At 50.2% G+C, this 15,777-nt stretch overlaps 1 protein-coding gene and 1 pseudogene across 1 annotated transcript; both read right to left on the bottom strand.

The window, feature by feature from the left end:
- Positions 1-15,539, bottom strand: part of LOC131559619 (zinc finger protein 239-like) — a 48,106-nt pseudogene extending 32,567 nt beyond the window's left edge.
- On the bottom strand, positions 4,816-5,748 carry LOC131559835 (olfactory receptor 14A16-like). Its single transcript, XM_058808343.1, has one exon. The coding sequence runs from the start codon at positions 5,746-5,748 to the stop codon at positions 4,816-4,818; it is 933 nt and encodes a 310-aa protein (XP_058664326.1).
- Positions 15,540-15,777: the final 238 nt, after the last annotated feature.

Below are 15,777 nucleotides of genomic sequence, written 5' to 3'. Positions count from 1 at the left end.
CTGGAAGCAACTGAGGACAACTGGGACTAATTGGGAACATGCTGGGAGTAACTGGAATACACTGGGGACTGATTGAAACCCAGTGATTTATTCCCAGCGTAGTGGGGATAAATGGGAGCAACTGGAACCACACTGGATGATAATGGGAGCAGCGGTGCCCATGCTGGCATCTTACTAAATATGACTGCCATCATTCTGGGAGTGACTGGAAAAGTATTAGGAGTATCTGAGAATGACTGTGATCCTGCGGGAACCAGACTGAGAGTGACTGGGAAGCTGCTGGCTGTGACTGGAACCATGCTGGAGGTGACTGGGAGCAAGTGGGCCCACACAGGAAGTGACAGGGAGTCACTCTGGGCAGGAATGGAATCCTACTGGGAGTAACTGGGTGCAACTGGGATTATTCTGGGAGCCACTGGGATTCCAGCAGGTGAGAATGGATCCTGACTGTGGGGGTACTGGGAGCTACTGGGCCCATGTTGAGAAGAAAATGTGGACACATTGGGAGCAACTGGGATCAACTGGAGGATACTGCAACCATGCTAAGGGGACTAAGGACACATCTGAGGTAACTGGGACCACACTTTGGGCCACTGCCAGAAACTGGGATCATGCTGGAGGCAAGTGGGAGTAAGTGGGAAAGACTGGGATCATTCTCAGGTAACCAGAGCCTCACTGGGGAAACTGGGATATGCTGGGAGTGTCTGTGACCATACTAGGGGCACTGGAACCACACTGCAAACAGCTGGGACCATGCTGGGGCCAACTGGAAGTGAGTGGGACAATGCTAAGAGGGACTGGGACTATTCTAGAGAAAACTGGGATCATACTGGGAGAAACTGGGAACAACTGGAACTATTCTGGCAGCAGCTGGGATCGTAAGTGGGAGCAGCTGGGTCCATGCTGACTGAGACTGGGATCACACTGTGGGTGACTGGAATCATAGTGGGATTGACTGGGAGGGGCTGTGGGCAACTGGAATCATGCTGAAAGCAACTGGGAAGAAGTGGGAGTGACTGGGAGCATGCTGGGCATGTCTGGGATATACTGGGAGACACTGGGAGTCATGAGGATCATACTGGGCACTACTGGGGTCCTGCTGGCATTGACAGGGAACAACTGGGATCACACTGGGGGCCACTGGCATCATACTGGGAGTGACTGGGATCCTCCTGGGATTATAGTGGGTGTCAATAGACCCTGACTGGGGTTACTGGGAGCTACCAGGCCCATGCTGGGAGCTGCCTGAGCACACACTGGGAGGAACTGTAAAAAACTGGGAATGACAGGATGCATGCTGGTGACAACTGGGATGTCCTGGCAGTGACTGGGATAAAACTGGGGGCAGCTGAACCACACTGAGGTAACTGGGAGTGCCTGGCAATGACTACGAGAATGTTCAGGGCAACTGGGATATACTGGGAGTGCCTGAGACCATGCAGGTGGTGGCTGGAACCACACTGGGAGCCACTGGGAATGTGCTGGGGGAACTGGGACGAAGCTGGGGGCAACTGGGGGCAAGTGTGAGTGCCTGGGGCCCTGCTGGGAGAAACTGGCATCATACTGGGAGTTACTGGGACTATACTACGGGCAACTGGTAGAACAGGGAACACACTGGATGAAAGTGGGAGCAGCTGGGAGTAACTGGGACCATGTTGGGGACAAACTGCATCATCATAGGGAATGACTGGGAGTGCCTGGGCTCATACTGGGAAGAAGAGGGATCCTGCCAGGAGTGAGGGGAAGTGGACCAGGATCATACTGGCAGTGGCAAGGAAACTGGAATCACACAGGGGCAGCAACTGAGCTCATGCTGGGAGCAGGGCTCCTGGACTATATAGATGCAGGGGCCAAACCCAACAAGATGAGGTTTAGTAAGTCCAAGTGCCAGGTCCTGCACTTTGGCCACAACAACCCCTGCAGCACTACAAGCTGGGGACAGAGTGGCTGGAGAGCAGCCAGGCAGAAAGGGACCTGCAGGGACTGATGGACAGCAGGCTGGACATGAGCCAGCAGTGTGCCCAGGTGGCCAAGAAGGTCAATGGCTCCTGGCCTGGATCAGGAATGCTGTGGCCAGCAGAAGCAGGGCAGGGAATGTTCCCCTGTGCTCAGCACTGCTTGGGCAGCACCTCAAGTGCTGTGTCCAGTTCTGGGGCCCCCAGCATAGGAAGGACATGGAGGGGCTGGAGTGTGTCAAGAGAAGGGCAACAAGGTTGGGGAGGGATCTGGAACAAAACTGCTGTGAGGAGTGGCTGAGGGAGCTGTTGTTGTTTGTCCTGGAGAAGAGGAGTCTCAGAGGACAAAAGGCAGTGCCAGGGCACAGGTTGGACTTGATGATCTCCATGGCTTGTTCTATCCTTGCTCATTCTGGGATTCTCTGGAACCACCCATGGAGCAGTTGCAGGATGAGCCCTGGGTCTCTGTGGGATCTCAGCACCTCAGGACGGAGGTGCAGAGTGGCCGAGACCACCCTTGGGGGGCTCGGGAGTCCTGGAATGTTGCCAGAAGTGTCTATTACAGCGTCCTGTGTGGGTCGCTGCTGGTGAGAGAGAGACGGTGAATCTTGTTTCTTGATCAGAAGGCTTGATTTATTAATATATGATATTATACATTATAGTAATACTAATAGAATATAGAGAGAGGTTTGCAGAGCTGCTAGCTAAGCTAAGAAGAGATAGAAAAGAATCCACAACAAAGTTGTGTCCAGGGACTCAGTCCCCTGGCTTGCACTGATGATTGGCCCTTAATTATAAACATAGAAAATGAGCCAATCAAGGTGAATCCTATTGCATTCCACAGCAGCTGATAATAATTGTTTACCTTGTCTTCAGAGGCCTCTGGCCTCCCGAAGACACAGAAATCCAAAAGGAAAGATTTCTGTGGAAAAATGTCTGCGACAAGTGTCTGGTGGCTGGACTTTGATCATACACAGGAGACAACACCTGTATGAGGATGGGAGGATTTCACTGGGTGAATGGTGAAGGGATAAGTTAATTAGAGTGTAAGACACAGAGTTTAGGGTTTCTGTACAGGGGGGTCTAAAGAAGTAAGATGGAGGAATTGGCCATGTCCTCTTCTTCTTCTTCTTCTTGGCCTCCATCTTCTGTGGTGATGGTGGCACTTTGGGATTGGTTATTACTAGAAGAGCACCGGTTAATAAGGGTAAAAGGTATTGGGGAAAAATTATAAATATTGTATACGTAACTTCGAGTATAAAGATAAGTGACCGCCCCAGGGGCTCTTAGTGTGCCCATGGCTGGCTTGCTGTGCAGACCTCTGTTGGGCCGAGAGAAAATCTTTTAGATAAACAATTAATAAACACCGAGACCGAGAAAGATCTGAAGTCTCTTCTTGTCCTTTGAAGCGCCGGTTGTCCAAGGCCATCCCTGGGCCTTTCCAGGCCACCTAAACAGCCGAGAAACCGATAGGTCTCCTCTTCAGAAGCTCCAGCAGCCCAGGTCCCTCAGCTTCTCCTGCCAGCCCCAAAGCCCATCCTGTCAGTCCTGCAGAGCCTCTGCAGCTCCTCCTCACTGCCCAGAACAGGGAGCCCCAGAGCCAGACACAGCAGCCCAGATGTGTCCCCCTGGCCTGGGGTGCCTCTTGCAAGGGAGCAGCACCAGGCACTGCAGGAACCTGCAGACAATTCCTGCAGCACTTGTAGGATGATCCTGCTTCCCAAGGGACGTTCCCATGCTGCCAAGTCAGGAACTGCAATGGGGAGTGGGGCCAGAGAGGGAAGGGCAAACAGGGATGGGCTGTTTGCAGGGGAGGGAACAAGGCTGGGAAACAGAAAGAAATTTCTAGCAGGGCAAAGGAAAGAAAGCAAAGGTGAAGCCAAGGAAATGGTCAGGGCAGTTTGGGGGTGGCTGCCAGGCAGCCCTGGCTGTGAGCAACAGCGCCCGCAGTCGGACAGGAAACTCCCAGCTGATGGGAACAAATTTCTGGCTGACTGCAGAGGCCAAGACAAAGCTGAGTGGTTTCCCTTGTGTCCCCCAGCCCTTTCTGGCCCCAGGGGCTGATGGCATTTGTGCTCCCTCTGGTTCATGTCCCCACAGCAACAGCATGGGAGTGCTCCCGCCTGCTGTGTGCAATGCAAAAAGGGCTCCTCAGGCAGTGCTGCCGTGTCTATGCCTGCAAGGATAGAGCACCTGTGTGAGCTGGAGGAGAGGCCAGGTTTGCAGAGGGGGGATGTTGTTGGCAGCTCCATGAGGACGCTCTGGGACGCTGCCCTGGGCTGTCCAGCACTCTGGGGATGGATCAGCCCCTGCTCTGCTGCTCTTTCCTGTCTGCCTGAGGTGTCAGTGCTGCCCCAGCAGTGCCCATGGCCTGTCCTTGCTGCAGCCCTTGCAATGCCACCCCCAGGACTGTGCCCGACCCCAAGAGCACTCAGGCCCTGCAGCAACCCCAGGGCCCCCAGGGCAGTGGGGCAGGGCCACGGCAGCAGCACAGGCAACACCAAGTGCTGCTGCTGCTGGGCACAGCTGCTGGGCCAGCCCTGATCTGCCCCCAGCTCTGCACACAGACATTGCTGCTGCGGCTCCAGAGAAGGCAACAAAAGGGCTTCACTGCAGAAAACTCGGCTGGGACATCCTTTAGTTCCTTTAAGGCCACCGGGAGCGCAGCCCCTCATTGACACAGTGTGTGGCCACAAGGAAGTTGGAGGGAAACAAAATGAGAAATGGCAGAAAAAATGACATTTCTCTGTGGAAAATATGTAAAAAATAAAACAAAGAACAATAACCTCCAAAATGAAACCAACAAGAAGTGTCAAAGATGACTTTTATTACAAGTGATTTGCAAAAATTGGCCAGCGGTTTAATGTTTCTGAAATGATCCAGTCATCAGTCTCCACACTGCAGCCTTGAGCTCCTGGTTCCTCAGGCTGTAGATGAGGGGATTCAGGGCTGGAGGCACCACCGAGTACAGAACTGACAGGGCCAGATCCAGGGATGGGGAGGACATGGAGTGAGGCTTCAGATAGGAAAATGTACCGGTGCTTACGAACAAGGAGACCACGGAGAGGTGAGGGAGGCAGGTGGAAAAGGCTTTGTGCCGTCCCTGCTCAGAGGGGATCCTCAGCACAGCCCTGAAGATCTGCACATAGGAGAAAACAATGAACACAAAACAGCCAAATGATAAACAAAGGCTAACTACAATGAGCCCAAGTTCCCTGAGGTTTGATTGTGAGCAGGAGAGCTTGAGGATCTGGGGGATTTCACAGAAGAATTGGCCCAGGGCATTGCCATGGCACAGGGGCAGGGAAAATGTATTGGCTGTGTGCAGCAGAGCATTGAGAAAGGCACTGGCCCAGGCAGCTGCTGCCATGTGGGCACAAGCTCTGCTGCCCAGGAGGGTCCCGTAGTGCAGGGGTTTGCAGATGGACACGTAGCGGTCGTAGCACATGATGGTCAGGAGGGAAAGCTCTGCTGAGATGAAGAACATAAAGAAAAAGAGCTGAGCAGCACATCCAGTGTAGGAGATGTTCCTGGTGTCCCAGAGGGAATTGTGCATGGCTTTGGGGACAGTGGTGCAGATCATGCCCAGGTCAGTGAGGGCCAGGTTGAGCAGGAAGAAGAACATGGGCGTGTGCAGGTGGTGGCTGCAGGCTACGGCGCTGATGATGAGGGGGTTGCCCAGGAGGGCAGCCAGGGAGATGCCCAGCAAGAGGCAGAAGGGCAGGAGCTGCAGCTGCCGCGTGTCTGCCAATGCCAGCAGGAGGAAGTGGCTGATGGAGCTGCTGTTGGACATTTGCAGTGTCTTGGCATGGGGATCTGTAAAAAAAGTAATCATGGAATAATTGGGTTTTGAGAGGACCTTAAATATCCCAGCACAGCTTGGGGGCACATTCCACACACTCCCTACCCAGGGCTCTGCTGCCTGGAGCTGTCCCTGCCAGCAGCTGCTTCCCTGTGCCCAGGGCTGGGCCCTGCAAGTGCTGCCAGAGCTCAGCCCAGACCTGGGGGCTCAGCTCTGCCCTGCAGACCCCTCCCAGCTCTGGCACTGCCCAGGGACAGCTCTGGACCTGCAGGCTCTGATGGCAACGTCAAATCAACCCTGAGGAGGCTGGATAAACAAGACAAAATGCAGCTTCTAAGGGGCCCTGTGCTGATTTCTGTCACTGCCTGGTTTAGCAACATCTGAGAAAAATTTTTTTTTTTCTCATCCTGGACTGCCAGATGAATATCTGTGAGCAATTTCCCATCAAGACAACACAGAGCAGTACTTTAAAAAAGCAGGATTTTCCCTTTTATGCAGTCCCTGCCTCGCTCTGCTCCCTGCATAATCTACTTGGAAATGTTCTGCAGTTAAATGTCATGCTGGGAGCAGTCCTGAACCATGCAGCATCCTCCCCACACAAGGAGAACACTTCCAAGCCTTACCAGCTATCTCCTCCCACCCAGATCTTGTCCCCCAATGCTGGAAGCAGCTGCCAGGGCTGGCTGAGAGCTGTCCCTGGCAGGCAGCAGAGTCCCTGCCCCAGCACAGCGCCCTGGGCTGCAGGACCCTGCTCTGCAGGACTGCCCTGGGCACCCCTGGCTGCTCTGCACAAGAGACAATCAGAGAATGTACTCACAGAGTCTGTAGGCATTGGGATGTTCCAGCTTGAGGAGATCATTCCAGGAGCTGCAGCTGCATTGTCCTGCAGCCAGAGGCTCCTGTGCCAAGGGCTGGCAGTGATTCTGCCCCAGGCACTTCTCAGCACCTTCCCAGCCCTGACAGATTGAAGCTCTCTGTGCCTCTCTGCTGTGCCCAGGGTGGCTGCAGGCAGTGCCCCAGCCCTGCTGGGCTAGCAGAAGAGCTGCTCATCAAGAGAAATGTGCTTTTGAAGCTCTTCTTGGTTACCAGGAGCTGCCTCTGTGCCAGGAGCACAGCCCAGCTCAGCAGCACAGACACAGCACAAGGACTTTAATGAGCCTCTGGGACTTTGTGCCCAGATCCTGAATATCAGTCCCTGAGAGGGAGCTGAAGAAACCACTGCAGAACTCTAAGTCAGAATCACACTCCAAACTTTCTTGGACTTTTAATGGGTCCCACTGAGGTTCACGACTGAGCAAGTGTCCCCAGGCCCCAGGCAGAGCAGAGAACTGCAGGCAGTGATGACAGGTGGGGACAAAGAGAAGCCAAATCTTGGTGCCCTGGGGCAAAGCAGGATCTGTGCCACCAAGGGCTGTGAGGAGACACCTTGTCCTGAGGCCCTGGGGCCTCCTGGCACAGCCCCAGCCAGGCTGGGCACTGTCAGCCCCTTGTCCTGCCCTCAGCATCCCCCCCTAGCCCACATCCCAGTGGCCTCAAGGATCTGCTGGAAGGAGTCCCTGGGGAGCCTTGCTCAGCAATGGCCCTGGGGCCTCCTTAATGCTCCCTGCAGGGACTGCAGGTTTTTCAAAGGACTTTGGGTTTTGCTTTTGCCTTGAAGTCTCTGAGAGGTTTATGCAATGATGGCCTGCAATTATCTGCTGTAATTAGTCCCTGGAGAGGCTTTGTCAGTAACAACACTCATTGTGGCTCATTAATGCTTCAAGGTACTTCAGTTGTTTGAAGGTACTTGGTGTTTCCCTTTTGATACAGACTCTGTGAGAGGTTTGTGCACTCAAGGCCCCAGTTATCTGCTTTAACGAATCCCTTGAGAGCTTTGTACTGACACTCAGTGGGGCTCCTTAATGCCTTGAGAAACTCAAGGGTTTTAAGATACTTTATGGATTTAAGAATACTTTTAGGTACTTTTAAGAATTTTCCTTCCCATGCTGAGTCTCTGAGAGGTTTTTGTGCCATCCTGGTCTCCAATTCTCTCCTCCAAGGGGTCCATGAGGAGCTTGTGTTGGGTATCTTCCCCCTTTCTGTTTGATAACAAAGATGGAACTGAAATAATTTTGTAAGACTTTCTAAAAGCATCCAAACAAGCATGGGACAATTAACAATACAGCAACAATCAGTAAGAAAATTAATAGTCCTGTTTTAGCTAGACATCATCCAACCCTTTAGTCCCTTGGATTGGAAGAGTTTATTGACCCAGTCTTTGTTTTCTGCTTAAAGCTTCTTGAACCCTTCCTTCAGTACCTGAATGCTCTTGTGGATTGACTCGCTGTGGATGGAGAGGTTCATGCAACACATGTCCTCAGAGTCTACAGGGCCATGCCCCATGTGCCCGCAGTAAAAACTCTATCACTGTTCTGCAAGGTGGCATGTCTGATGGTCTCTATGTCTGAGAGCAGGGAACACAATGTGAGGGAGGTAGCATTGTTTTACTTACTTAACAGGCACCCAAGATGGTCTGATTGTCCTAAAGCTTTAGCTGCAGCCACCCAAGGTAGTCCATATTGAGGGTGCTACCATCCAATACCTGGATTAAAGCTTGCAAAGCCATCTCTTTGATATCATCCAATACTTCTCTGGGGATACCTGCTGCTTGATCTGGTAGGCTGTGTTGTCCTTCTCCAGCTAGATGGTTGATTGTCAATTCAGATCTTGCCTCATTATTAGCATTGTCTGCTATTATTGATTTAGTAAACACTTCCATCCCCCTTCCCACAGGGTGTATTCTGTAGGTGACAACAACATGGTCATAATACATTTTAAATCATAGGGGGTTAAGACGTGCTGTAAACATGGCCCTAATTAGGCCATTAAAACAAGGTAAGTCCTTCCTATGGTCTTTAGCTGCCCTACACAGATCCTTGATTTCCCCGTAAACCAATGGCTGATACCTGGGATTCTGCCCCCTTCTTTTATAACATACAGGGGCAATGAGGAATTTCAAAACTATATGCCAGTCTTCTTACTTTCCCAGGGATCTTCTGGGGTTGAGGGGCAAGGTGGCTCTGAGGAGTCCAAACTGTCTTCTGGGGAGGAAGAATGACTTGGAGGAGAAACATTTGGATTAGAAATAGTGTGACAGTTGGGCTTAGTACCTTGAACATAGGGTTATATTGTTGCCAGAGGGTGATGCAAAAGGCGTCAGGTGTTGGGGAGGAAGGGCCTTGACCTAGGATGGCAGACTTCTAGGCTGGCCTTCTGGAGGCATGGCCCAGGGTAGTGGGGGAATGATTGACCGTGGAGGCATAACCTGTGGTTGTGGGCGTGGAATCTGGAGGTTCATTCAGGGTGGAAGAGAAGGTTTTGGTAGCAGGAAGTGGAGCAGCCAAGATGGAGGGAAAACGGTCAGGGTCAGGGGCATCTGGAGAATTTTTAATGATCCACTTCATGATTGATTTTAATTTGTTCTTTGAAGATATTTAGTCATGATCAGTGAGAATTAACTTAAAGCATCCATATACGTACCTTTCTACTTTCTCCGCCTTAGGTGGAACAGCCACTGGAACAGCCTAAGTCAGTTATGGGACGTGGATGCGTATTGTAAAAACACAATAGCAAAATGGGAATTAATTGTCCTGTATTTCCCCAAACCCACCTGCAATCCTACACAGGTGAAACTGTCATTGTCCCTGTGGATCCTGGCTGAGGTCACTCAAAGCAATGATGAATCTGCTGGCCTGGCACAATCCAAAATCCCGGGGAGTGCTGGCCGATCCATCAGCTAACCCCAGCTGACATGACTGAATGTCAGGGTCCCTGTTTGTGCACCAAATGTCACAATGAGGGTGGCTCTGACAAACCTTTCTGGTTCCCCAACTTCAGGGCAAGGGTGGTGTAAATGAAAAGGAGCAGATGCTGGGGAAGATGAAACAGGAAAGCCTTATAAATATGATTGCCTGGCAAAAGATTTTGAGAATATAGAAACTGTAAGTGAGATTGAAATGAAAGCAAGCTTTTAGATACCAAGCCTTAGTTACTGAACAACTGGAAAACAATGGTATGGCCGGCTGAAGGTAATTTTCTTTTGATGAAACAATTCCCTCTGCTTGCAGATAAGTCCAAGGGTCAGAGCAGACCCTACTAGCTTGGCAGAAGGGGTCCAAGGAGTAGTTTTTAGGGTTTAAAATATAACACAGTATGGCAATGTAAAGTTTCTTATAGGCTGTATGTAAATGCCATAAGATTTGTATCTTGTACTAGAGTGGTTAGTGAAAATTAGAATATGCGTCACAGAAGAAGATTTATTGTATTGTAATGGGAACTCCTCTCCTCTTTTGGACATCCATTTTGGGTGTCTCTTTTGAGGTCCTCTTTTGGGCCTGCTCCAAGCTGTGGCTGGCAGCTCCAAACAAGGCCCCTGCACCCATACCTGTTGGGATCTCTAGCTGGTCAGATTGACCCTGAGAAAAGTTCAAAAGTTTCTTTTCCCAGCCCAGTGCTAGAAGAAGGGGTCAGGGCTCTTCATTTCTCCATCTTAAGGTTGTTTATTTTATGTTATCTGTAAAAACTTTTCTCCTGCCCTGCCGAGGTCAGCTCAGCAAGACAGTCCGAGGCATTCTGCCTGCCCCCGGGGCAGTGTTATGTCTTCATACTAAAAACTACATGTACAATGTTTACAATTACTTTCCAAAACCTATCACCTATGTTAGACAGTGAGCTTCTGCTCTAAACCAATCTGTAAGTGCCAACATCACAGCAGAAGATGGAGGCCAAGAATAAGAAGAAGAAAGGCTGGATACACCCAGTTCCCTCCATCTTGCCTCCTGAACCCCCATACCAAAGATTCTAAAATCTAGTTTTCCACCCTGTGATAACCACTAATATTCTACTTAAACTGTTGTGCCTTGCTGATCTTTATACTGTTGTTCTCTATTTCTTCTCCTTCTAATCCTACTTTCCTGGAACATTTTGGGGTAACTTCACATGTCAAGGGTTAAAGGGTTTTAGGTTAAATGTGTGGGAATCCAAGGCACAGGAAATATTACTCGGTCTGCTCTGAGGGGTCCTGACCCCCAGAGAAACACTTCCTTTAAACTTTGCCCACTGAGAGGACTTTCAGGACTTTGAGGCAGATTAGAATTTACCAAAGTGTGAAATAGGTAATAGAGAGTAGTATAGTATGTTACTTGGGTGAGAAATTTAGGTTTTGGGGATTTTTAGTGTGGTGTAGATAGGAAGCAAGATGGAGGAATTGGGGTGTAGTCCCTGTCTTCTTTTTCATCTACTCAGTTTTCTGCAGTGTTGGTGGCACAGGGTAATTGGTCAAGGAAAGCACAGTGCAAAAGTTATGTGGACAGTCAAGGAATGAGTTATTGGTAGATAAGTAGAAATAATGTATGTTTTAGGAAGTAATTGGATGAAACAACTTTAAAAGAGCTTCAAACTGTATATTTTGGGGCAATTTTGTGGTGCTTTTCCAGTGTGCTGAGGTTGGCGTGGACAGCAATGCAAAACTTTAGATAAGTTAACAAGAAAAAAGAAGCTGAAGTCCAAAAAAGTCCCATGCATCTCCTTTTACCTGGCACAGAATTGCTGCTGGAGGTTTCCCTCGCCCAGAAAGGCCCAACATAAAACAAACATCAATAGCAGGTGCCCTGACAATATTTGCAATAAGTTGGGTTTTTCCATAAATTTGTTTACTGAAGGGTTTTGTCTTAATAGGCCAATCATGTGAAATGGGTTGATTTATGATCAATGAGATCCACCTGTAGCAAACCAAGATATAAAAGAAGAGGATTGAAAAAACAGGTGGCTTTTAGCTCTTGGCCTTCTGATCTGAGTCTGTGTAATTTCTGATTCAACAGTGACATTTGGGGATCTAAGGGGGCTATTGGGGATCCTTTCTGCACCTCATGACCCAACCAGAGCTTCTCAAGTAAACTTTGCCTGAAGCTCCCACTGTGCCCATGACAGGAACCCCTGTGAGTGTCTGGGACATCCCGGCTCTTTGGCAGCCTGGGAACTCCTGAGATGTCACTGTGGAGCCCCCGTGAGTGCCTGTGACAGATCGATGCCTTTGCAGCACAAGGTCCCCTGGGATGTCACCATGGAATGGCTGTGACTGCCTCTGACCACAGGGCTCTTTACCATTCCCAGAAAGCCCTGGGAGGTCCCCATGGAGTCCCTGTCGATGCGTGTGACGTTCCAGCTCTGGAACAGCCTGGAGACTCTTGGAAAGGCCCATGGAACCCCTCTGAAGGCCTGTGACAAATCTGATCCTTAGCAGGCAACCATCACCAATCCCCTGTTGCTATGGTCAGTTTCCATGGCAACCATCACCAATCCCCTGTTGCTATGGTCAGTCCCTTGGCAGCTCCATGGAGACTCCTTCCCAGGGGTGGTTGCCATGGACACCAGCTCAGGCCTGCAGCCACAGCCCATTGCCATGGCAACCATTGGCAGCCCCATCCCCAGGCTCATGGGATCCCAGAACCACAGAATGGGCTGAGCTGGGAGGGACCCATCAGGATCCTCCAGTCCAACTGCTGGCCCTGCACAGGACACCCCAACAATGCCAGCCTGGGCCTGGCAGCGCTGTCCAAACACTGCTGGAGCTGAGAGAGCCCTGGAGCTGGGACCCTTCCCTGGGGAGCCTGGGCAGGGCCCCAGCAGCCTCTGGCCAAAAACCTTTTCTGGACATCCAACCTGAGCCTGCCCCGTCTCAGCTGCAGCCGTTCCCTCCACTCCTGTCCCTGGGCACCAGAGGGAAGAGGTTCCCACAGCCCCAGACAGGGACCCGCTCCCAAGGCTGTTGCCATGGCCACCAGGGCTGGGACCAGCTGGGATTCTCGGTTTCCAGGGGCTGGGGTTCAGGAATGGGATTCCCCCATTTCCTGCTCCCACTAAAAGTGCACTGCCCTTGCTGCCCTCCTGCCTTCCGTGAATAGCACAAAAGGCAAAGATCCCAGGCAGGGATAAGACCAATTTATTGGGAACAGCAACGAGATAAGGAACAAACAAGAACAGAAACAATATTGAAGGGATAAAAAAACTGTTTACAGGGAAAACTACAACACAACTCACTGGGTCTTCCTGGCCACAATTTCACCTTCCTGGAAAGGACACCCTTCTCCTCAGGGAGAGAGAGAGTGCCTTTCCTGCCCCTAGCAATGATCTGACATGGGAGTAAATGTAATGACACGTCCATGGCCGGATCCTCATGTTTTTCAATGCCACATAACGTCACTGGGAGGGGCAGGACAAGGGACTGGTGTCTTCCCCACATAGATCATAGGGAACATGGATCACCAGGCTCTTCCCAATATGGATCCTCCAACGATGGATGAAGTTGAGGCAGTGCACAAAAATCCTCCTGCACTTGGGGCACTGGCAGGCTTCCCTTACAGTGCCTCCGTTGGCGACTGGTCAAGGCAGAGCTCTGCGTGAAGCTTGTCCCACACTGGGTACACTCGTAGGGCCTCTCCCCAGTGTGGGTGCGCTGGTGGGTGACGAAGTTTGAAGTTGTGCTTGAAGCCCATCCCGCCTTCAGGGCAGCGGAACGGCCTCTCCCCAGTGTGAATCCGCTTATGCCAGAGGAGACTGGAGCTGATCTGAAACCTCTTCTGACACTCAGGACACTCGTAGAGCCTCTCCCCAGTGTGGATGCGTTGGTGAGTCACAAGGTTGGACCTGTAGCTGAAGCCCTTCCCACATGCCCGACACTCGTAGGGCCATTCCTTGGTGTGGGTCATCTGGTGTTGGATCAGAGTGCTGCTCTGCCTGAAGCTCTTCCCCACTCCAAGCACTTGTAGGGCTTCTCCCCATCATGAGCAGTGGAGAAAAAAACTTGGCAGAAATCAAACTTGACTCTGCATAAATCACTTTGAAGAATATTTGCTCTTCCCACAAGTAACTTGCAACAAAAGTGTAAACAAATCCCAAATATGAATAAACTGATAATCCAAGCAGTGATGTGGCAATTCCAAGTTTCATCAGTTCCTGCACAGCTCCAGCTCAGCTGCTGACAGGTTCAGATAAAAGAAAAGAAGAAATTTGGCCCAACAGAGATTCTTAAAAGGAAGGGAAGCTCTGTGTAGCAGTCACAAAGGTGAGAGGGATGAAGAGAAAAAAGATTCTCAGATTTGGTAAAGAACCCAAGACTAGGAATTCAGGAGTTAATCGGAAATTCAGCTACTTGAGCTGGGCTTCTTGTAGGACTTTCAGCAGCTTTGTGTTCCTCACTGTGGGGTAAATGAACCTTGTCAGTCTTGCTGGTATAATTTGCTCCCTTTCCTCCAGTGATTTTAACAAACATTTCAAGCAAGGACAACTAAATATTTCTTTACACTGGCCACCCACAACACTTATTTTCCTCATCAGTTCTCCCGTAAGTCACTCAGAGGAAGCTGCATCCAATTTTCCAAGAGTTCCTCCAGAGAGAATTGCAACCTCCTCAGAGAAGGGAACCATGCTGTTGTCAAAGGCACTTGGGGTCAGAGAACAGTGCCAAACTATGCTGTCCACACCAACCTCAGCACACTGGAAAAGCACCACAAAATTGCCCCAAAATATACAGTTTGAAGCTCTTTTAAAGTTGTTTCATCCAATTACTTCCTAAAACATACATTATTTCTACTTATCTACCAATAACTTATTCCTTGACTGTCCACATAACTTCTGCACTGTGCTTTCCTTGACCAATCACCCTGTGCCACCAAAACTTTTTCAGTCTTCAGCTTCTTGTTTTTTGTTATTTTATCTAAAGTTTTGCATTGCTGTCCACACCAGCCTCAGCACACTGGAAAAGCACCACAAAATTGCCCCAAAATGTATGGCTTGCCTCATCCAATTACCTCTTAAAACATACTATATTTCTACTTATTAACCAAAAACTCATCCCTTGACTCTCCACATAACCTCTGCACTGTGCTTTCCCTGACCAATCACCCTGTGACAACAACACTGCAGAAAATGGAGTAGATGAAAAAGAAGACAGGGACTACACCCCAATCCCTCCTTCTTGCTTCCTATCTACACCTCCTATCTACACCATACTAAAAATCCCAAAACATACATTTCTCACCCAAGGAACATAATATAGTACTCTCTATTACCTATTTCACACTTTGGTAAATTGTAATCTATCTCAAAGTCCTGGAAGTCCTCTCCATGGGCAAAGGTTAAAGGCAGTGCTTCTCTGGGGCTCCTCAGAGCAGACACAGAAATATTCCCTGTGCCCTGGATTCCCACGTATTTAACCTAAGACCCTTTAACCCTTAACATGGGAAGTTACTCAAAAGTGTTTCAGATAAATAGGATTAGAAGGAGAAGAAATAGAGAACAACAGAAAGACAGAAGATCCGGGCAAAGACACGCACATAGGTACCAACTGCTGGAGTTACAGCATTGCTAAACGAGGAACCCCAGGACACGGCAGGACCCAGACCCTGGGCTGGCTTTGTGCTCTGGCTTTTAATCCCCTAGGCCTTCAAGGTCCCGCCCCTGGGGTGGAACTGCCAGTTGCTTGTCCAATCAGAGCCAGGGTAGCACCAGCTGCTAGTGTGTGATTGATTGACAGCTCAGCCAATTAGAGTGGGGTTAGCGCAGCGTTTGCTATGTGATTGACAGCATTGCCAGGCCAGGGCTGGGGGCAGGGCTATGTCCCACCACAAACCAAGGCCTGACCCAGCCCTGGCCCCATACAGGCATTCCGAGCATTCCAAGGTGTCTCGGGACATTGATCTCATCCAGCCTCTGACAGCGATCACAGTGACACTACGGAACCTCATGGAGCATGGGTCAGTTGTGACAATGGAGATCCAAGGAAACTCTGGTAAGACATTGGAATCCAGGAATCATGGAATCAAGGAGACCATTGTGCAAATCATGGGCCCTATGGAAGCAAGGATCAATGATCAAACTGTGGTTTGATTGTGATTGATTTAATATAGAAACAAGGAGCCATTGTTTCACAGCGGGGCTGTGTGGGGCCAATGGACCCTTGTGACTCTGTTGGGGCCCATGAAA

This window comes from Ammospiza caudacuta, chromosome 7, assembly GCF_027887145.1.
Source record: "Ammospiza caudacuta isolate bAmmCau1 chromosome 7, bAmmCau1.pri, whole genome shotgun sequence".
Classification (NCBI taxonomy): Eukaryota; Metazoa; Chordata; class Aves; order Passeriformes; family Passerellidae; genus Ammospiza; species Ammospiza caudacuta.
This window is presented reverse-complemented; position numbering and strand designations above follow the sequence as displayed.

Excerpts from the sequence above, each read along its gene's own strand:
- LOC131559835 (XM_058808343.1), bottom strand. The coding sequence starts at position 5,748 with ATGTCCAACAGCAGCTCCATCAGCCACTTCCTCCTGCTGGCATTGGCA.